Source organism: Cololabis saira, chromosome 2 (genome assembly GCF_033807715.1).
Source record: "Cololabis saira isolate AMF1-May2022 chromosome 2, fColSai1.1, whole genome shotgun sequence".
Taxonomy (NCBI): Eukaryota; Metazoa; Chordata; class Actinopteri; order Beloniformes; family Belonidae; genus Cololabis; species Cololabis saira.
Window position 1 is genome coordinate 39,339,784 of NC_084588.1, and position 22,720 is coordinate 39,362,503.

The window sequence follows — 22,720 nt, forward strand, 5'->3', positions numbered from 1 at the left end:
CCTACTCCAACTGTCAGCTCCTTTAAATCAGGCCTAAAAACTTTACTGTTTACTGAAGCGTACTCTTAAATTAAATACTTACCTGCGGTACTCTACTGCCCTTACTTTTTAGCAATTTGTGCCTTTTATTATTTTACCTTCTTTTATCATAATTTTATTTCCTTTTATTTGTTATTTACTGTCTAATTATGTCTTGTCGCTTTTAATGTTGATGTAAAGCACTTTGAATGACCTCGTGTTGAATTGTGCTGTATAAATAAACTTGCTCCATCAGCAGGTAATGTACAGGTGAGTTTATGACGTCAGACAGGAAGTGGACGAGAAAACGTCCGCGTTGGTCGGAGCTGCGGATTTTATGTAAAACGCTTCGGACGTTTATTTTATTTCGAGGAAAGCTCCTGTCGCAGCAGAGAGATGTGCAGTTTCGGTGAGCTATTTTCCACATCGAACAGGTGTTGAGATATTATAAAGCCTCCGGTTGTTAAGTCTATAAAAACGAGCGATGGTCCAGCTGGATTTCCCCTCCACGAGTGTGAACCGTCCACGGGCCTAAAAGTTCTGCAAATTAATGTTGCACACTTTTCATTACGTTTTAAATGTGGCACAGTTTCCCCCGGTTTCAGTCGGGTTTATACTAGAGCCAGTCGGATGGAAAGACCGTTAAAGATAATGAAATATCTCCGCTCACCTGTGTGTGACTGCAGACTCCTGCAGAGCCGCATCTGGCCACCGCAGCACATGATCCTGAATAATAACTGTTTTAATATGCGCACTCTGTCCCAGTGACTGCTAATGGGACAGTTCTGTGTATTCACTTATCAATAGGCACAGAATATATAGTCAAAAGTATTCGCTCACCTGCTTTGACTCGCATATGAACTTAGGTGACACCCTCTTCCTTATCCATGAGGTTCAATATGACGTTGGTCCACTCTTTGCAGATACTGCTACTTGCAGCTTCAACTCTTCTGGGAAGGCTTGTAGCACCCTATAATGTAATAATTTCCTGAAAATGTAATAAAATTTGCACTTAACTCATTCAAAAATGTAATAAAATCCAATAATGTAATAACTTCACCAATAATGTAATAAAATATCCTGACTGATATTGTAATAACATTTTTACCGATAATGTAATACCTTATTACATTATTGGGAATTTATTACATTTTTAGGTGGGTCTTTTTTTTTTCAAAACCGATTATGTAATACTTGACAGATAATGTAATATGTTCATTTTCAGTCCAGAGTTCTACATTTTGTGTTTTAAGAATCTAAGAATGTTATATACACTGGATTTGAAACACCTGTGTGTGACTGCAGACTCCTGCAGAGCCGCATCTGGCCACCGCAGCACATGATCCTGAATAATAACTGTTTTAATATGCCCACACTCCCAGTGACTGTTAATGGGACTTGTGATTCAGTTCTGTGTATTCACTTATCAATAGGCACAGAATATATAGTCAAAAGTATTCGCTCACCTGCTTTGACTCGCATATGAACTTAGGTGACACCCTCTTCCTTATCCATGAGGTTCAATATGACGTTGGTCCACCCTTTGCAGCTACTGCTACTTGCAGCTTCAACTCTTCTGGGAAGGCTTGTAGCACCCTATAATGTAATAATTTCCTGAAAATGTAATAACGCCTGAAAATGTAATAACATTTGCACTTAACTCATTCGAAAATGTAATAAAATCCAATAATGTAATAACTTCACCAATAATGTAATAAAATATCCTGACTGATATTGTAATAACATTTTTACCGATAATGTAATACCTTATTACATTATTGGGAATGTATCACATTTTTAGGTGGGTCTTTTTTTTTCAAAACTGATAATGTAATACTTGACAGATAATGTAATATGTTCATTTTCAGTCCAGAGTTCTACATTTTGTGTTTTAAGAATCTAAGAATGTTATATACACTGGATTTGAAACACCAGAATGACTATTGGGTTAAATTGCAGATTTTGAGTACCATGTAATAAATTCCCAATAATGTAATAAGGTATTACATTATCGGTAAAAATGTTATTACAATATATAATATTATTTTATTACATTATTGGTGAAGTTATTACATTATTGGTGAAGTTATTACATTATTGGGTTTTATTACATTTTCGATGGAGTTAAGTGCAGATTTTATTACACTTTCAGGCGTTATTACATTTTCAGGAAATTATTACATTATAGGGTGCTACAAGGCTGTCCACAAGGTTTAGGGGTGTGTCCTCCAGTTTTCCAGATATGCATTTGTGAAGTGACACTCTGATGTTGGACAACCAGGCCTGGATCTCCGTCTCCGTCTCTTCTGTCAGGCTGAGGTCAGGACTCTGTTCATCCACACCAGACTGTCATCCATGTCTTTATGGATCTGGTTTTATGCACAGTCATGTTTGAAGAGGAAGGGACCTGCTCCAAACTGTTGGGAGTATGGAATTGTCCAAAATGTCTTCGTATGCTGAAGCATTCAGAGTTCCTTTTGCTGGAACTAAGGGGGCAAGTCCAGCTCCTGAGAAACAAGCCCACACCATAATCCCCCCTCCACCAAACTTTACACTTAGTTGGCACAATGCAGTCAGACAAGTACCATTCCCCTGGCAACCGCCAAACCCAGACTCGTCGATCATATTGCCAGATGGAGAAGCGCTATTCCTCCCTCCAGAGAGCGTCTCCACTGCTCTGGAGTCCAGTGGCGGCGTGCTTTACACCACTGCATCCAACGCTTTGCCTTGCAATTGGTGATGTATGGCTTGGATGCAGTTTCTCGGTCATGGAAACCCATCCCACGAAGCTCTCTGCGCACTGATGTTGAGCTAATCTGAAGGCCACATGAGGTTTGGAGTTCTGTAGTGATTGACTCTGCAGAAAGTTGGACACCTCTTCGCACTATGCGCCTCAGCATCTGCTGACCCCGCACCGTCAGTTAACGTGGCCTACCACTTTGTGGCTGAGTTGTTTTAGTTCCCAAACACTTCCATGTTATTATAATACAGCTGACCGTGGAATATTTAGGGGCGAGGAAATTTCACAAGTGGATTTATGGCACAGGTGCCCATCACTGTTCCACGATGAAATTCACTGAATGGCCATGGAAGTGACGAACACCTGATTCCGATTATTTGGATGAGTGAGCGAATACTTTTGGCAATGTAGTGTATGTAGGATAGCGACACCTAACAAATTATTAAGGTTTACTTTGCAACTCTTGCACCTACTTCTGGTCCATATTTAATACTTATGATTGCGCACATAACAGCCACATACAGTATGCAAATGTAATGTATATAGAAGATGTAAGTAGCATATTTACAAACACAAAATAAATCTAATAAATAAATAATACAGGCACGAGTCATTGTCAAACTGTTAAGAGACTCTAAAATGCAGAAACAGCCAGCATAAATATGACGTTATAGAGTAGACTGCTTTATCAGTCATTGAAAAACAGTGTTATTACTCAGTGTGCCCACCATGGAGCACTGTCAACCTACCAGATTATATATTATCTACATGTGGATCTTAAGAGCTTTTTATTTATCATTATTTTAAAAAGCAAGGATTCCTCTCAAGATATTTTAGGCGATTAAATGTACTTAAACATGAAATATATACCGTATGTCTGTATATATATATGTATGTATGCATCATAAACTGGATTATCTCTAACAGAGATTAATTAAAATGTACTTTATATGTAATATGTATTTTGCATGTAATGCTAGGTTTGTCATCATGTTATAAGGAATTTAGAGTAACTCTAAGCATTTGGTTTCTGTTTTCCATTATGAATTCAAATGTGTATTATATACTTGTCTTATCTGCCATCCAGATAAGGAAAAGGGGCCAGGGAGGCTCATGAAAAAGGGGTTAATGCTCATCCTGATTGGCCACATCAACTTCATCCTCGGAGCTATTGTCCATGGCAGCGTGCTCCGCCACATTTCCAACCCCACCCATCACATTAGCACTGAATACACTGTAACTAACATCATCTCTGTCACCTCTGGCCTGCTGGTGAGCTACTAAAGTTTCTTGTTTTGCTTTAAGGTCAACTCAGCAGTTGAGACGAGGAAAAAGGTGCATTTAAAGGCCAATCAATACAAAAAATCTGATTTATTCTGCCTGGAATCTGATGTTTTGTATCACAAATGGATCCATTGAACCTAGATCCTTTTCCGGCTTCATGTCTGTACTCATCATTTATCTGCTCTTTTACCACAATTATAGTGTTGTGAATTTTTCCTCCATAATTAAGACTTAACCTGCCCGTCACAAGGTAGCTGGTTCTTTAAACCAATCAGTATTCCCTCTAGGGCAGGCTTCATTATGTTCATCTATCATATAAACTGGCGATTCTTAGCGATCACATAGTGTAACATTTCTCCTTCCTTTGAGATGGCCTGACATGAGGTAGGAGAAGTAAAGCAAACAAAGGGCATAGAGGTTATAAAATATATATTTGACTAGGTCTGAATCGATTATTTTTGCATACAATATGACTACTTTGCGCTACTTGCAAATACTTCTCATTTCTTGCAGAGCATTGCTTCTGGAATTATTGCCATCGTGGTATCAAGGAACCTTCGTGAAATCAAACTGGTAAGAATTAAATCTGACCTAATAAGACACTGATACACATTCAATCGTGTGTTTCAACAAAACATCAATCAAATGAAGAATTATGTCAAATAATGCTAAAAGAAAAAACAATCACATCTTTTGCAGACAGCGTGACACCAAGATATTTCATGCTACTTTTATATTCTCATCAACATCAATTAATTTGTTACTATACATTCAATTTTTCATTTTAGCCCTGAAACACACTGAAAAAGGGTGGGATGGCAAAGCTTTTACCACTTTTGTAATGTTGCCATTCCTTCTCATGAAACATAAAAGGCATTGAAGCATGGAAGATTCCAAGCAATGAAGTGTTTACAGTGTTATTTTTTTGTATTATTCCTGCACACACATTTCAAGGTTTTCAGCAGTATGAAGTTGTTGATGTTCCAGTGTTGGTTTCAAGACCCTTCACACATTCTGCAGTGAAGACGGCTCAGGAGCCGTCACAGCCACCATCTTCTTGAAAAATGCATGAACATCCTTGGGAAAGATGTCTTGAAGGCAGGATATGTTTATCTCCATCACAGAGTCTGGCTTAATGCTTCTGGTGAAGTTTTTAGTAGCAGCATTGATGAATGTTGTTCCATATCATGGTACTTGACAAAGGTTTCCCAGAATTAATCACTTGCCCATGCATGTTTTATTAGAGATCAGAGATCATTGGTGTCAAGCTTGGTCATGTGCCCTTTCCCTTCATGCACTGGAATTCTCCTTGGATGTCTCAATGATGTTATGCACAGAATAGAGTCCAGCATAAGAATAAGAATGTAGAATAAGAAAGATGCATATCCCTTACAATCCTTCTTTGAGGAACGTTATTGTTTAAATATTTCAATGAATTTCTCATACATGTTGACAAAGTGATGACCATCTTCGCTCCTCATCAACCTTTCATGGAAGCTGCTTTGTACCAAATCATCATTACAACTGACTGTTAATACATACATTCATTTAATTAGCCTCTTTACTAGCACTAAATTGACCCCAAACCATTTTTTGAAACATGCTACAGGTCTAAAAATCCGTAGCATCAGAAATGAATGTACAGTATATTAACAAATTAAATAAAGTTGATGAAATGTCTGGTCTTCATGCTGCCTGCAAATAAGTAAACATTTTTCTTTTCCTTGTTTGCATTTTCCAGAATATCCCAACTTTTTCATTTGAGGTTATAGGTTATAGGGTTATATGTATTTTCATTTTGTATATGCAATGTCTGTGTTTTCAGCAAATTGGACTTTTGATCGCATCATTCCTGAACGCCTTCCTCTCCGCAGCGTGCTGCGTTGGGCTCCTCGTGGCCATTAGTATCACCGTTGCACACAGTGGAGAGGGTTTGATGTCAGGATGCAATGACACGGTGGTGCCGATCGATGCTCGCTCACCTATCAGTGCCCAGTGCCCGTTTGATACAACACGAATCTATGTGAGACCTAACTTTCAGCCCTTGTGCTATTTCTTTCTTCTTTTGCAGTTTGCTCTTCAAGCTGAAAAAAATTATTTTCTTTATTTCCAATTAAAAAGCATCATATCAGAAATAGTCAATGCATGTAGCTTGTGTTAGATGTAACATGTCACTTCATTTCACTCCCCTCAGGATACAACCTTGGCTCTGTGGATCCCGTGTGCTTTGCTGTCGGCAGCTGAGTCTGGACTGTCAGTGTGGTGCTTCATTGTGGGACTGACTCTCAGAGGGCTGGCGCCCTGTGTCAACAGCTACATCAAAGAGCAGGTGTGTGTCTGTGTGGGGGGGGCGGATGAGCTTCAGGGATGTAACTGGGGTCTGTCTGTCTGACTCAGATATGCACACACACTTGGTCCAATTCAAACACAGAACTTAGTCAGTCTTGGATCACTGTGTGTCAAGTCAGCCAGGGGGGTTCCCACCTCATGTCTTTTATTTAATCTCTTTTTTGGTATAGTTTGCTTTTTGAAATGAGAAGCTCCACATGCATACACATGAATCACGGTGATTTGGATACTATTCATGGAATACAGTCTTAAATACCCCCCTTAAATACTTTTATTTAAGGGGTGTCAAAAATAGGTGTAACTTTTATTTGCTTTTCAATTCCTGAAGATGTTTTGAGGTTTTATGATATATTGTCATATTTTAGATTGTGAGAAGACATGTAATTGTATTATTTAAACATACATTTTAAGATGCACAAAATCTGATGTAAATAACTTCTCTGGGATGGTTAATTTGTAACACTATTGACCCTATTTACCTTAATATATTATATTAATAATTACATTTTTTATTATTTATTTGAGCCAAAAAAACATTTATAACAGAGTTATATTATTTTTATACAAATACATTTCACAGCTATAATTTTTACGTTACTAAAATGCCAAAATACGTTTTTTTATAGGGGTTTTGTTTGATTTTCTTTGCCATTTTCCTGCATCTAAACTGAACCAACCTTACAGAGCAGTTTCCAGTTTCAGTAAAAGACAACTGATCCTCCCGGGGTTGGTAGAGGATGGCAATGCCCAGGACTGACTTAGGTAGGAGCACTGGGTGATATAATGGGAAAAAATCAGGGATAAAAAAAAAAAAAAAAAAAGACAATTGATCCTGTCAGATGTTTCTTATAGAGTAAGAGAATAAATTATTATTACTAAAAAACCTTTGATACTTGTTGAAGAGAATATTTTACGTTTTTAAACATTTCTACCCCTTAAAGCAGTGTCTCCCAACCTGGGGTCCGGGCCACCCCTGGGGGGGCGCCAGAGATCTCTGGGGGGGCGCGAATCTTTGTCTGCTTTGAAGATATGCAGTTGTAAAAATTATATTTGCGCATGTTAAATAAATAAAAAAAATTTAATAACACACCCAATGGAATACTGTAATCCAAGACTGTATAAACCCACTTAGTGTTTTATATATTCATACTACTACTCTGACAGGTTGTTGAAGGAAACATTTTTGCTTTCATATTAAAAGACAGATTTTTCAGAAATTATTTTATGTTTTTGTTCGTATTTTATACATTGGTGACACCAAATGAAGTTGAGAAAAAAAAAGTAGTATCGGTACAGGGTAAACCAAAGAGAAATGTATAAAAAAAAAACATAGTTAATGTTAATTTTTTTCAATTAAAGATTTTTAACGAATCACTTTACTCTATTGGGAGCGGAGTGGCCTAGTGGTTGGGGCTTCGGGCTCAGGATCCGAAGGTCGTGGGTTCGAACCCTCTGTGCATCCTTGGGAAAGATGCTTTACTCTCGGCTTTCCTCACTTCACCCAGGTGTATGAATGGGTACCTAGCTTTGCTAGGGGAAGTATCCAGCAATAGACTAGCGTCCTATCCTGGAGGTGGTTACCACCTGTTCGTTTGCACTACTGGAGATAAACACCGGCTCTATGGGCCACAAGGCTCGAAAAGGACTTTACTCTATTGGTGGAAGTACATACGAGTCGGGGGGCCCGGCTGGTCTTAGACACAAGTAGGGGGGGCTCCAAGGAAAAAAGGTTGGGAACCACTGCCTTAAAGTGTTTTCATTCATTTTTGGGTATCTGTTTATGTCAAAGGTCATGATAAATGTCCAAACTCACCTGAGCTGTGTTAAAGTAAATGCTTTCACAAACAAAGTTACTCCCTCTGACACAGTTACAGAAACTGATCTCATTAGTTCTCAAACTTTCTTCCATTCTCTCTTCTAGTTAGAGGAAGAGGGATTTCCCCACAACCGGCGCCTGATTGAGGACCACTTAAATCCTGAAGCATGAAGCCCAAGCAGCAAGCACATTGAAACACACAAAAATCCCAAAGAACGTTTTTATATACGAAAGCAGACTGACATATTTTCCTACAAGAAGTTATGTGTTGCTGTAGTAATATCCCAGTATAAGTATGGAGTCAGTCCATCAAAGTGATTCTTTCTTACTCTTATTATTCTCCTCCGTCCACGTTCTGAACCACTCCATGGCATCCTAGGTCCACAGACCATGCTCATGTAAATGTAATGTATGCAAACGTGTCTTATAAGTTGCACAATACTGTGATTGTGCTATATAATCCACGACTCATTAATTTATGTTCATACAAAACTGCAGCGGGTCTATCGCTTCCTAACTTCAAACTTTATGCATTAGCTTTTATTTTAAGACCACTTTGGTTTGACCCACACATACAGGTGTCTTGGAGGCCCATAGAAGAACATTTAGTCTACCCTTATAGACTTCAGGATGTAGTCTATTCAGGAATCACTCACAAACATGCTAAATTACAGTTTAGCCCTATAAATTCTCACCTCTTACTGAGTTGGCAAGAAGCCCAGAAGATCACAAAAACAACACAAAAATGGTACTTGGAATCTCCAATGTTTCATAACCATTCTTTCCTTTCTGACTCTCGTCCATTTGTCTTTCCTACTTGGACAGACTTTAAAAGATCTTTATGGAGATGAAGGTCTGCGTACATTTCTTGACATCAAACAGCAATATAATCTACCTGGTACTTCTTTCTTCTTTTATCTGAGACTGAGATCCTCGATGAAAGTGTATGGAGTACCCTGGGACAGAAAACTGGACTCACTGCCTTTCCACGTGGTTATTGTCAAGGCCAATAAATCCAGAGGCTTAACTTCATCATTGTATGAATTACTTCTCAGGTCGACATATAAAAACCTTACTTTTCAGTCATGTTGGCAGACTGATCTAATCTGTGATGAATTACCCTGGAAACACATTTTCACCAACTTAAAACTTACCTCCAAAATTCTTAATCACCAGTTTATTCATTTTAACTTTCTGCATAGAACTTATTTAACACCAAAAAAACAACATGCAATGAACAAAATCAATTCTCCTCTTTGCCGTTTTTGTTCAAGTAACACCACAGGATACTTCCATCACATGTTTTGGCAATGCCCGCCTGTATTATCATTCTGGCAAAAAGTCAGTAGGATATATATATATATATATATCCAATGTCACTGGAAAGGCAATCCCATGTTCTCCCAGGGTGCTCCTGATTAATGATGACTCTCAGTTAAATTTATATTACAAAGAAAAAGTTGTGTACCTGGCAGGATTAACAGCCGCTAAAAAAATGCTTGCTCTTCGATGGAAACCACCACATGATCTACCAACATGTCACTGGTTTAATCTGTTTATGGACATTTTACATATGGAACTTTTAGCGGCAAGAATTCATGGTGCGGGACCCGGGAAATTAAAAATATGGACACATGCCATTGAAAAACTGAAAAAACTGAATATTGACTGAACATTTATCTAATTCTTTTTTTTTTGGCTTTCTTGTCTTGCTTGTTTTGTCCTGTTGTTGTGTTATTGTTGTCTTGTCTAGTGTTGGATCGCTACAGGGTGGGTGGGGGGGACGGGTGATTTAAAGGTTTTTGCTATACAGTTGCGTGCATAATTGTTCGATTTAATTGTATGCATCAACAAAATAATAAAAAACAGTTGATCACAAAAAAGATGCTGGTGATAAACTCTTAAAGATGCAGCTCAGATGATGAAAACATTTATGATTAAAGAAAGATGTACGAGAGTACGATATTGTCCACGACAGCTGTATGTTGAGAAACCAGAGTCTTGTTGAATGCACCACAGATACAAGAACCATGCTTTATTGTTTGATACTGTTGAATATTTTGATTGAGTTTATTTCATTTTTATTGCTTCATTTGTCAACTTGTGCATGAAAGTGTTGAATTTGTGAAAAAATCCTAGATTCATGGGATTAAATGATCGTATGGTTAACACTTTTCTTTCTTTTTTTACATTATATTATTTTTCTTTGAATTGATTAGGATGTTAAAACTATTGAAAAACTAAAGTCGGAAATTCAAAGATTGTGCCAATGAAATATGGTGTGCCTACATTAAAAATGACATATACATGTACATATATTGGGTGTTTTTTTGTAATTTTGTTTAGTGTGTGTGTGTGTGTGTGTGTGTGTGTGTGTGTGTGTGTGTGTGTGTGTGTGTGTGTGTGTGTGTGTGTGTGTGTGTGTGTGTGTGTGTGTGTGTGTGTGTGTGTGTGTGTGTGTGTGTGTGTGTGTGTGTGTGTGTGTGTGTGTTAAGTGGGGTCATATTAAGAGGATAAAACTAGTATGTAGGCCGGCGGCTTCAGCTGCCACAGCCAGAGACCCCGCAGGGCTCCAGGACGGAGGATCAGATCAGTCACGAAACAGTTAATCTAGTGCCCTGCTCAATCGTGTGGAAGGAAATCATGGCACACATTACTAATCCTGAGCCTGTAAGGGATAAATATTGACATAATACAAGTCTGACACGTCAGACTTAAGCATCATCGAAACGCATTTTCAATAACGGGTAATATTTAGTTGGACTTATATGATCTATTTGTGTAGATGTTGGATAAAAAATATTTAAAAAAAAAAAGATTTTGATGTACAGACTTAATTCTTATTTGGATGCGTGTAGTTTGGAGTATCGGTTCATAGAATAAAACACAAATGTTTCCCAAATTCACCAGCGTGCATTAATGAGCCATTACATGTGAAAGGAGATGTGCAGCAGCTCACCGTTAAAGCCTGAAATAGGGTCCGCGTCAAAACGACGCAGAGCTTACGCCGTCGGGCTCGCGGCGACGCGTGCCCTACGCCGTAGGCTACGCGTAGGTGTAACGCGGAACCATAAATCAGCCCACGCCCCACATGCACCGAAGACGCTGCGCGTTCGCGAGGAATCCGCGGCCCCGACGTGTTGGCGTTGCGCTGCAGGCAGCCAGCTGCAGAAATACTATGAAGGTATCACCGCAGTGGACGGAGCACAGGACCGTTTTCTTCCCCAACAAGGTAAAGCATCCACAACCGCAACTATGTAATGTCTTTATTTCGGTACAAGGGATAGGTTGGGCTGTTTTTTTTTTCGGGCCAACAATTGCATTTGAAGAAATCGCGCATAAGCATCCCTGCCGCTGTCTTGAAGGCGCTGCGGTGCCACACAGATTGCATCATTGTTGAATGCGTCTAGCTGACGGACGTGTTGACGAATGTCACACGAAAGCTAAAGAAATTGGTGTTCAATTGCATGTATTGAAATATATTCCTCGGGGATATTCCCTGAAGTTTGCACATATGGTGAGGGAGACCGCTGGAGCAGGTCAGCCTCATCCCAGCAGGAGATGGGGGAGTGTCCGCTCCTCCGCAGGTGTAGCGTTCACATCGGTCACCGAGCCGGCTGGAGCTGCCGCGGTTACCTTTGAAAAGTACTTTCTGCAGCAGTGTGCAACATGACCTCGCTGATCCAAGGCTCATTCAAGAAGATTATCCGACACTGAGACAAGTCGAGACAAATTTTCTAAAGAATGCTTACACGCAATCCGTCATGCTGTGACAGAAAAAGAATCTCCCTGACACTAGTGTACCATAAAGTCTTTTAATTCTCTAAGGGTGGGGCTGATGATCAGAAGCAATATACTGTGATCTCCTAAGACATCCACGCAGCTTTTTAACCACTAAGCTTGTCTTTGTGTTTTCTTCTTTCTTTCTTTTTTTTTATACCTGCAGGACCTCTTTGATCAAATCCAGTTTTCCAATTTGATGTGAGAGACTTCGGATTTGGTGTCTTGAGGGGGAATCAAAATCATTTGATGAATATGACTCACCGTGAGCTGTGCATTTTTCGGGAACATCTTTGGAAATACAGTGAGAAGACATAAATGGTGTAAAAGGAAAACGGAAAAGTAACCCACTGAAGAGCGTTAACAGATGGCAAAGCTATTATAGCTTTATACTCAGTATAGGAGATGAAAAAGGGGAAGCTCTCATTGAATAGAAGAGAACTAGAAGGTATGGGAAGAATTTTTTCTTTTAAAATGTGAAACAAAGTGAGCACTGCACTTAAAAGCAAACTTTAAGATAGGACTAGAAGAGTGATTACTACAATGCCTTGGAAATTTGAAGACTGAGATGAAGAGCAGCTCTGTTCAGAGCCTACAGATGATGTGCCATTCAAGCTGCATATAAACAGTGTAGCCACCTTCTGGACTTTATTTCATGTGGATTTACTGCTTTTCACCCCCAACACCGAGGTGAAACATTTCCTTCAATGGATGATCAAGTGGATGTTTACGTGGTGATAATGTCATCAGTCTGAGACACTAAAAATATGCCAAGCATTAAGATGCAAAGACCTCCGGGAAAAGGATGTGCCAGGGACAGCTTCCCAAACACTGCAACAGGCAGCTGCAGACACAGAGATCCTGTCTACTTCTTCATCCCTTTCTTCCTTCTCCTCATCTCCCTGATTTCACCTGTTCTGCCCATTAATATGGAGTATATAGAGAATCACAGTGAATTTAGCTGTGAACCCATCAGACTGAGAATGTGCCAGGATCTGCCTTACAACACCACCTTTATGCCCAATCTGCTAAATCACTACGACCAGCAGACGGCTGCACTCGCCATGGAGGTAGGTTTGTGTGTGTCATTCAACCAATACATGCATTTTGTGTGTGACTGTGTCCATTACGAAACATGGGTTGGTACAACTGATAGAGAAGATGGAGGTGGCACTTCATATTGTTGATAGGTATAAAAAAATATCTGAAGAGTTAAAAAAACAACAAAAAACACTCCCATCTTTACAACAAATTCACATAGTCTGAGATGAGGTATTCAAATTTCAAGACTACCAAGCAGCAGCTTGCAGTTTCTTGTTATTGTGTTATGCACCTGCAGAAGACAAAAGGATTTCACAAAGAGCCTAAACAGGCAGTTGTCCAATGTTGCGTCAAGGAAGCAAAGACATTACAGCAACATTACAGGAACATTTCTGGACAAGTATTGTCTGTTAAAGGTAAAATATCTGAGACTGCTGTTAGAGAGAAATAATTTACCTCAGACAATTAATCCATACATCTACACATCTAAATTCTGCTGTCAAGCAGCAGAGAATTTGCACATCTATTTGCTTAATCAATGCAGTTTTTGACACACATCTATGTGCAAAAGATAGCATAGTAGAACGAGCTCATCCAAAACCTTTGCAGATAACCTGTATCTTGTCATCATTGTGTACACTAAATTATTGAGAAGCTGTGTTTTGTGCAGATGAAATTTCAGCAAATTTTCCCTCAAAATTGTAAATCTGTAAGCTGTAGGATACACAAAGCCACAGGCGTTAACAGTGGGTAGGGTGTGTGTGGGGGTGCAGGGAGCGAGGGAGTGCTAGGTCCTCATGTTACATGTCCATCTTATTGCTACATGTCACTGCTTCATGTAGACACAGATGGACATGTATGTTCTCACCCAGTCTGGCCTCACTCCTAATGATGATGATTGATTATTATTATTATTATTATTATTATTATTATTATTATTATTATTATTATTATTATTATTATTATTATTATTATTATTATTATTATTATTATCTAAATATCAGCAGGTACTGACAGGCTGAATGTGCCATCTTGTTAGTGGTTAACAGAGCAAAATATCTTTCCAGTGAGGTAATTGGGTGATTGACATATCTAGAGAAATGTGTCTTTTGTGTAAGGGCAGTGGTTTTAAGCACCAGAGGATGGGAGGTGCTGTGTTACACACTGAGTGCAGGACTAGAAACGCACTATCCGTCTTCATCAAGTTACCTCCCTTTCCTAGTCCTTTGTTGCTCTTCGGAGAGCATGAAAGGATGCATACCAAGGTGTTGCTCAGTAACTCAGTAACACTATAGACATTATTATTTTTTTTTTAATGTTATTCCAAAAAATTAGATGGAGACAAATTCGAAATATGTAAGGCCCAGCCTGTTTTAAGAGGGAGATAAAGATTATTACTTTACAGACATTACAGACGTTATTTTGTCTGGTTCATTTCTTCATCTGTTAACACGTCTCTAGCTTTAAGAGCCACTTGAATGAAAAACGGCACAGTTCTGCTCATATTTTGGCGGCCCCACAAATGTGGATGATAGCTTGAATGACACAAAGGCGTAACAAATACAGACAGTTGAAATAAATCTCTCCCCAGCTGTTCATAGTTGGCATATTAAATTACTCCTCTTGACAGGCAGATGAGTTTAGACAAGGCCGGTGCTGTCTGGGTGCATTGCTTTCTTAATCCTTGGGGATTTATTTGAGCAAGTACTTTCCTTAGTCAAAATAAGATGAAAGTCACCCAAATGATCAAACCGAATTCTGTCTCGTATTTAGTTCATCACTCAGCAGGATTTCGAACATTTTTCACATCAAAATGCTGTGCAGGAGACTGCCAGGATCCTGCCGTCTGGCTGTCTGCCTATGTTGTATCCTCAGAAAGGGGAGGGATTAAGAATCACAGCTTTATTTTTCATCATCCATTTTTACTTTTCTTCAGGATGTTTTAAATTAAACTCCTATAGTCATAGCACTCTTTCAGTACATGAGAGACCATGCAAATGTTCAATCGTGTTAACTACCTGTCATGTCAAAACATGTAAGAAGCGTCTGCTGTTGAACTTGATTCGACCTAGATGGAGGAGCCAAGTAACTGACACTGAGTCCCCCCAGTCATGGGAGAGATGGCTTTCTGAAGATGGTTGAGCAGCAACATGAGCCCTGTTCATTTTCCTGATCTGGTATGCTCAGACCAGGCATGATACTTCTGCTGGCAACCCTGGAGGAAATGTAATCATGTCTTGCTAGGGGGAAGAAAAACGTGGCTGCTTTATGCCAACTTGAGTACATATGTGTGTTCACACTCTACATGCATGTGCAGGTATAATTAGGTTCAGTAGTATTTGGACTGTGACAAGAATTGTTTTTATACACCCATAATGAATTTGAAATAAGACATAAAATATGGGTTCATATTTTAAACTATCAGCTTTAATTTAGAAAGAATCACATAAATATGGGATACTCCATTGATGAATACATTCAGTCATTTTAAATAAACTACCTCAATTTTCAAGAACTCAAAAGTAAGAGCAATCGACAGAAGAAGAAAGAAAAGTAAATATAAATATATAAGAGGGAGCCAAAACCAAAGAGGTGACCAAATCAATAGCTTGGTACATTCTTAAAAAGAAAGAAAGCACTGGTGAGCTCAACAGCAGGAAAAGCCCTGAACACCATGAAAGACGACTTAAGTGAATGATCGAAATCTTTTCCCTAGAGAAGGAAAAACCCCTCCACCACATCAAAAGAAATCAGGAACACTCTGGAGGAGGTAGACGTATCATTGTCAAGGTTGACAATGACGAGATATCATCTTGAATTTGAATACAGAGTGTTTACAACAAGATGCAAACCAGTGGTCATATACGAGAACTGGAACCCTTAATTAGATTTTGACAGAATTATTTTTATCATTGTTTATGTGACTACTGAGATAAGTAGTCTTATGGGGTTTATTCTCAGCTCACATTAAGCCGTGCTACAAAAATGATCAGAGAGCAGACCTTCACACAACAATTTAGGTTTAGGGGAGTTTAGGATGATGATCCTAAACATAGTTCAAAGGCAACTAAAGACTTTTTTAAGGCAAAGAAATTAAATATTCTTTGATGGCCAAGTCAGTAACCGGACCTAAGCCCAAAACAGCTGTATTTTCAGTTAGTAAAGACAGATAGACCCATAAACAGGCAGCAACTGAAGTTGTCTTCAGGGAAAGCCTGGAAAAGCATCCTAAGTAAGGACATTCTGTCATTGACTGCAAAATGATTTTAATCCAAGTGATAGAATGTTTCGTTTTATTTAGAATAGTGTAATTTACTTACTTCCGAGATCCTGAATGTGGAGGGAATTTGCTTAAAATGTGATAAAGTTCCTAAAGGGCAAGTGCCAATTTTTGGCGAAACATTACATGTTAGATATACAGTAGCACACTTTTCCTCAAAGCAACTTATAATAGAGGAATTCAATCTAGCCACAGTAACACAGTAGATCAAATAAGTGCAGCTAAGTGCCACTAGGACCATTCAAGTGCTCGAGAAGTTAAAGGGGGATGGTGATTCATCACAAAAGGTGTTCTTGGAAGGGGAATGTTTTCAACACTTCCTTGAACGCAGAGAGGGATGACTCTACTTTTTTGGCAACTTGTTCCACCAATTAGGAATGACGTGGGAGAATCTCCTTGTATGAGGAGAGGGCAAGGCTCTCTTGTTGGGTACAGTTCTTTGTAAACCTTTACAATCAAATTCATAAAGGCAGGTGTGCACCTCAAGATCATTGTGTAGGAAAGTGACAGAGAGTATTTTATTCGAAAACAGCCACATGTAGCCACTATTAGTCAAGATTTATGCCGATATCAAGGTTGAACAAATGAAACCGTTTAAACTAAAGCTGAATCTCTGAACTTCGATAACTTCTTGATTGTTTTATTTGACGTCTATTGTGGTGTTGTATAAAGGCAAAATCATGAAAACCCTGCCATTGTCCAAATATTTCTGAACCAGGGGTGCAAATTATTGAATAAATCATTAATCATTACTTGGTTGACCTTACTGATTGATTAACAATCACTTGATAAGTGTCAATTTTTTCCTAAATTTCCCTTTATCAATCTATAAGGATAAAAGGTATTTGTAGTTTCTATATTGAATTAATAATATATGTATTCCTTAATAAACGTGTAGGATGGAGTGTAGAATGACAGGAGCATTTATGTAGTATAAAATCCATTCTTAATGGAAATCGAATAAAATATGTTGGCCACTATGTTGTGGACTCGTTCATCCATTGCTTATGAAACATTAGCAATTTGAAGAAATTCTGAATGGAACGATAAATAGAATATTATTTATTTTCAAAACTTTTTTTCTTCCCCACATTGCAGTGATTGTAGGTTGTGAAGATGATGCACTCGCTCCATGCGGCAAGGCTGCATGCAAGCTATTTAGGTGGTGACTTAGCAAACCTGTTGAGCTGTTGTACTTAAACGTAGCACCACACAATGTTAGCTTATTTTTCTAAATTTAATTACTTTGAAATATTCCCACAGTACACTTTGCTTTGACCACTTAATTTACAGTAAGTTAGCTGGGCTTCTTCTGGGCTTGGTGGGAGAATTTCACATTTAAGCGTTTAAGCCTCGTAGCCCTCTAGCAGACCGCTAGTGGGAAGGGCGAGGGGGGGAACTGGCAAATAATTTAATCAAGCAACTTTTTATCACAATTAATCGATAGTTGATTAAATGTTTACATCCCTATTCCGGACCTAAGAGTAGCCGATTTTTTACATTGTTATAAGTGTTTAACTCAATCTGTAAATGAACTGTAAATAATTTCAAAAAGTACTACCTTGTATGGATTCTACATTTGGAATATACGTTCAATATACTATGTAGAATATTGATATTTACTGGTGGATTTTACTTTGCTTTCATCTTTAGACAGGAAGCTGAATATTGAACTTCTTTAAAGGAGGTCAAGGGTTAACATTGGGACATTTAGAGTTACTATGATGTACAAAAAAATTCACAGGAAATGACATACTTTGTTTTCTGTTTTCATCATTCCTCCACAGGGCTAGTTTTTACCATTTGTTTTCTCAAGGTGTCAGTTGAAGCCTCACCATGTCTGAGCCTTGCAGCTGTTTTTTTTTCCCCCTCCTTTTCCTTGAAGCTATCATGAATTCATAAGGGTTTGACAGTGGAGTTCACTCACAAATGTCAGCTAGAACACCTGTGTGAATGCTTTCTACTTTCCACTTTCACCTGCAGTTGGTTAGGTTTAGGCATGGAAACTACCTGGCTTGCTCCTAAAATAAACCTTCTCACTGAACATTAGGCATCTCCTTATTGTGCCTTGTTTGGTAACAAGTCCAGTCTCATCTCACTGAACACGGTGCAGACATCAAAAGAAATCTTAAACAGTATAACATTTATTTCAAGGCTGTACAAGGTAGCATATAGAACATGTTCATGCATGTCAGCATGAATAAATATGTTTCAATTGATATATTTTTTTCACATTTTACCACGTGACTGGGTTGTATGTTTTGGGAGGGGGGGTTACTGATCTTTTAGAAATATGGGGGAAATAGATACATGTGATGTTTTACGGGTGAGGCAATTTGGTATATTGTAATACAAACAATTCCGTTGTTGTCCGTAATCAGTCTTTTGAGTATTGGGTTTTAAATCCCTGAATACAATTGTTAGTTACCATTGCTGTTGACGTTTTACAGGATCAGGCTCATAAAGTCAGAGCTGGCAGAGAGATACTCTGCATTTGAATGGCCTTTGTCATGTCCAGATTTAGTGATGTGTTTCTGACTGGGAATTTTCCTTGTAATGGTAAATGATCTGCACTTTAATTGTCTTTTCTAGGTTCTATAAAGTGCTTTCGGATTTGTTTCTCATTCACCCGTTTACATACACGATCATACCTTTGTACTGTATATTTGCATTAAAAATACTGTATACAGCACTTCTGGGCAATGTGTGCTCAGTGTCCTGCATACGGACACCTACAGTGGATATGAAAAGTCTACACATGCTGATGAAATAGCAGGTTTTTAAGATATAAAGATAGAAATAACACAAGTGTCAGAATTGTCACATCTTTATATGATCTTCCAATGAGCAAAAAGTCAAAGGGGAAAAAAATGAATGGCATTTTTAAGTAAAAGAAACAAATCGCAATACCCTGCTTAGTCTCTCCCTTCCAAAATGCTGGCTCAGAGTTAACCACACATTCAGTCACAGGCCTGTAGGTTAATGACAGACACCTGCTATTAATTAATGTGATTCAAAGCTCATATGGAGGATGAGGAAAAAGTGGATCAGGAAGGTTACCAAGAGGCCAACAACAACACCAAAGGGACTACAGGAACTTTTGGCAGGTTGTGGTCATTCCTTATGTATGACTTCCATCTCCTGCAAGCCTCTTTGAAAAACATGTAATTTCATTAGGGTGTGTACTGTGTAAACTTACTGTGGATTCACAGCAAGTCTGACAGGTCGAACCTCCTCTACCCACTGCTGCCCATAGCATGTAAGAAAAGCAAGCAACTGTGACTAAATCAGGATGAATTACTTAAGATGTTAACATGAAACAGATCCATAGTGACTATAACAGCTGCTGTAGTCACTGGATTTGAGTTAGAGCACAATACAAATGTTTGCTCTGCATCAGAGGCAAACAACTTTCGTTTTAACTTTCAAACGAAGTAACTTACCTGTAATTATTATTTTTGTTCTGTTTCAAAGCTGTGATTGTTTAAAAATGTGCATCCCTGATTTATTTAGACTGGCGTCTCATTTTTCCTTTTCAGTTTTTACTGTTGATCGAAAATGGAGGCTTGCCTTGTACCTTTCAATATTTTTTTATGTAACCAAAGACAAAAATGAATTCGTGTGAGTGCATGATGAACATGTTTATTCACTTTTCAGGGTAAAAATGACAGTCCCAAATAGAGAACAGGTTTTTATTTCCCCTGTGCGTAATTGTTGAGTCTCGCTAAGCTCTGGAATCAGAACTTCCTGTGTCAGTGACGGTGAGGGTTACGATGCCAGCTGTCATCTCTCACTAGTGTTAACTAGCTGCTAATCTCTCTTTCAGCTCCACAATGATGACATTGATTCCCACAGACCATTGACCACCCCATCTGCCTCAATAGTCAATTAAACCTGAGCAGAAGGGGTGAGAAAGACTGACACAAGAGAGGGAGAAGTAAGAGAGGCCGGAAATGAAAGTAGAAAGGGAAATTGTTTAAGAAATGAAGGCAAGGCAAGTTTATTTGTATAGCACAATTCAACACAAGGTAATTCAAAGTGCTTTACATCAACAATATGAAAGCAGTAATGTTTTTGTGCCTGCTTTTGTGGTGGTTTGATTTTGTGTCTTCGTGCAGTAGTTGGAATATAATCTGTATCAACCATCTGCCACAGGATGATGTGGCTCCTGGGGGATGAGCTGGGAATCATAATATTACTTTAGGACTATGTATATTAGGCGTATGAATTTAGGTATATAACATTTTTGTGATTGTATATCACTAGCGTATTAGATTTTGGAAGTGCACTGCAAACTAAGTTCAACACTACTAGGCTCCACGCAGATAATTGTTGTCACAGGGGTGTTAATCAGTTGTCTTTGTTAACCCAGGTTTTGTGCATGCTCCCTTATTAAAAGGGGCTGTTTTATGCGTCATTCAACTCTTCCTCTCCACAAAATGCTCTCATAATGGGCCACCTGCTCGAGTTGATAGGAACAAGGTATAATGGGAAAACATCCATCTCAATTAACAACACTGCTACTACAATTAAGGTGTGAAGAGAATACAGGGATGTTTTTTTTTTTGCAAATGTATTTTACAGCACAGTCTGAGTTGGTTTAATATATTCATAATCATGGCAGAGTTCCTGAAATATGTGTAATAAAACAAGGAAGAAGGATATTTTTAAATTGCTTAAGGTTTTGTTCAAATCAAAATTTTATGATTGCATTGTCAGATATTTATTTCAATGGACATTCAACAATTTTCCATTTTGTTGTGTGGGACAAAACAAATGTCATGTGTAGCGTATGAACATCTTACACATCCATCTGAGCGCATACAGCATTTTATTTAAGTTATTCGTTTGTGCAATTTTAAAGGCATTATTTTAGTTCGGTAGCATTAAGAGCATATAAACCAGGAACTGTAGTAGCTTAAGATGACGTTTGCTGAGAAAAGGCACTACTGTACACAAATAAGGTGAATTGAAGTAGGTGTGTGAGGCCTCAGGAACAGGGATGTCTGCTCATCAGAGACCTTTACTTTTAGTAAGTGGATGGATGCACATTTTAATACTTCTGAAGGTACTTTATTTTCTGTCTGAAATATATTAGAATTATTATTCCTGATATTACAATAACAATATAATTATTTGGGCAAGACAAAGCCACCAAAACCCCCCTTTTCCCCAATGCTTTAATTGTAAAGAGTTATATTAGAGCGCCCCTGTTCCGACGGCCAGTTTTGTGAAATTATCTGGGCTGCAGCAAAGTGAATCAAATTTACTGTTTCATTACATTTCCACAAAAAAATATTATTTTTTCAATAAATACAGGCACTAATATTTACATGCATATTTACAAGCTAATTTAGTTCTGGGTGTATTATGATCCATTATGATGCATCCTTACAATACAAGGATGCATTACAGTAGATGAAGGCTCATTTATTTAAGTGAATCACAGAAATGTTTAAAAACAGGGAGAACTGTCAGTTGATTCGCATTTTATCACTTAAAACAATTAAGGAGAATTGTAATTATGTTTCTCTTTTGTATCTTTTATTTTTCATTCTTGTCTGTGATCCTTCTAAAATAGTACTGCAGTCATTTGGCCTGCCATATGTGCCTAGGCAGAGTTCAAGAAACAACAAAGAAGAACCAACACATTGGCCTTTCTTTAATTAATTACTGTGAAAAGATGCTTAAGAGCTTTCTTATCCCACGAGACCACCGTTGTTTTCCAACTTCTCTCCCTACAGAAACAGAACATATTTGAATTATACAATTAGTCATAAACTTTCCAACACTAGCATGAAATTTAAAATGTTTATTGTGTCCCTGTAAAAAATATTATAACTTAAACAAAATTTGTTCTAGCAATTATTCTGTCAAAATTTAATATTTGAATTAAAGCAAAGATTTTCATCAATTAGTTGCTGAGGCAGGTGCATATACTATAATCTAAAGGGAATCTTAAGAACAGGAGGTAGAATTGGCAACAGAAGAATAGATGTGGGTCAGTAAAGAGGACAAAGAATGTCAAAGACTAAACGGGGGGAAATGCTGACAGAGTGACAGGTCCTGTAAAGTCCTTTGGCTGTACTGTCTATGCTGTTTGTGTTTCTCTCAACATGAGGTCCTGTCTTTCAAAATAAGGGACAGTCTGTTTGAGAAAGGCCACCCTGTAGCCTCCATGTCCCGTACAACAGTGTGTGTATGTGTGTCTACCAAATTTAGTCAATTTGGAACTTGTAGTAGTTAAGTGTAGTCTGTATTGTTTTTTCCTCTTTTGCATTCACATGAATATGAAAGAGGTTCTAGAGAGATTGGATTTTGTGTGTGTATGTGAGTGGCTTGGTTGTGCATATGGCTGTGTGTAAGCACGTCAAGGCTTTTCTTTGTATGTGAAGAGGCTCATTACTCTATT

The 22,720-nt window shown here is 38.3% G+C and overlaps 2 protein-coding genes across 2 annotated transcripts in view; both read left to right on the plus strand.

Annotated features, from left to right (window-relative positions):
* Positions 1 to 313: 313 nt before the first annotated feature.
* LOC133421366 (keratinocyte-associated protein 3) lies at positions 314 to 8,694 on the plus strand. Its single transcript, XM_061710897.1, has 6 exons — positions 314 to 427; positions 3,846 to 4,030; positions 4,556 to 4,615; positions 5,868 to 6,065; positions 6,237 to 6,371; positions 8,313 to 8,694. Exons 1-6 carry the CDS (start codon positions 415 to 417, stop codon positions 8,376 to 8,378), a joined length of 657 nt encoding a protein of 218 aa, XP_061566881.1. The 5' UTR covers positions 314 to 414; the 3' UTR covers positions 8,379 to 8,694.
* A 2,671-nt stretch (positions 8,695 to 11,365) lies between these two features.
* LOC133463628 (frizzled-3-like) overlaps positions 11,366 to 22,720 on the plus strand; it is a 34,954-nt gene continuing 23,599 nt past the window's right edge. The window contains exons 1-2 of the mRNA XM_061745274.1: positions 11,366 to 11,439; positions 12,154 to 13,057. Of these exons, the coding sequence (XP_061601258.1) occupies positions 12,755 to 13,057 (303 nt within the window). The 5' untranslated portion in view covers positions 11,366 to 11,439; positions 12,154 to 12,754. The remainder of the gene's footprint in view (positions 11,440 to 12,153; positions 13,058 to 22,720) is intronic.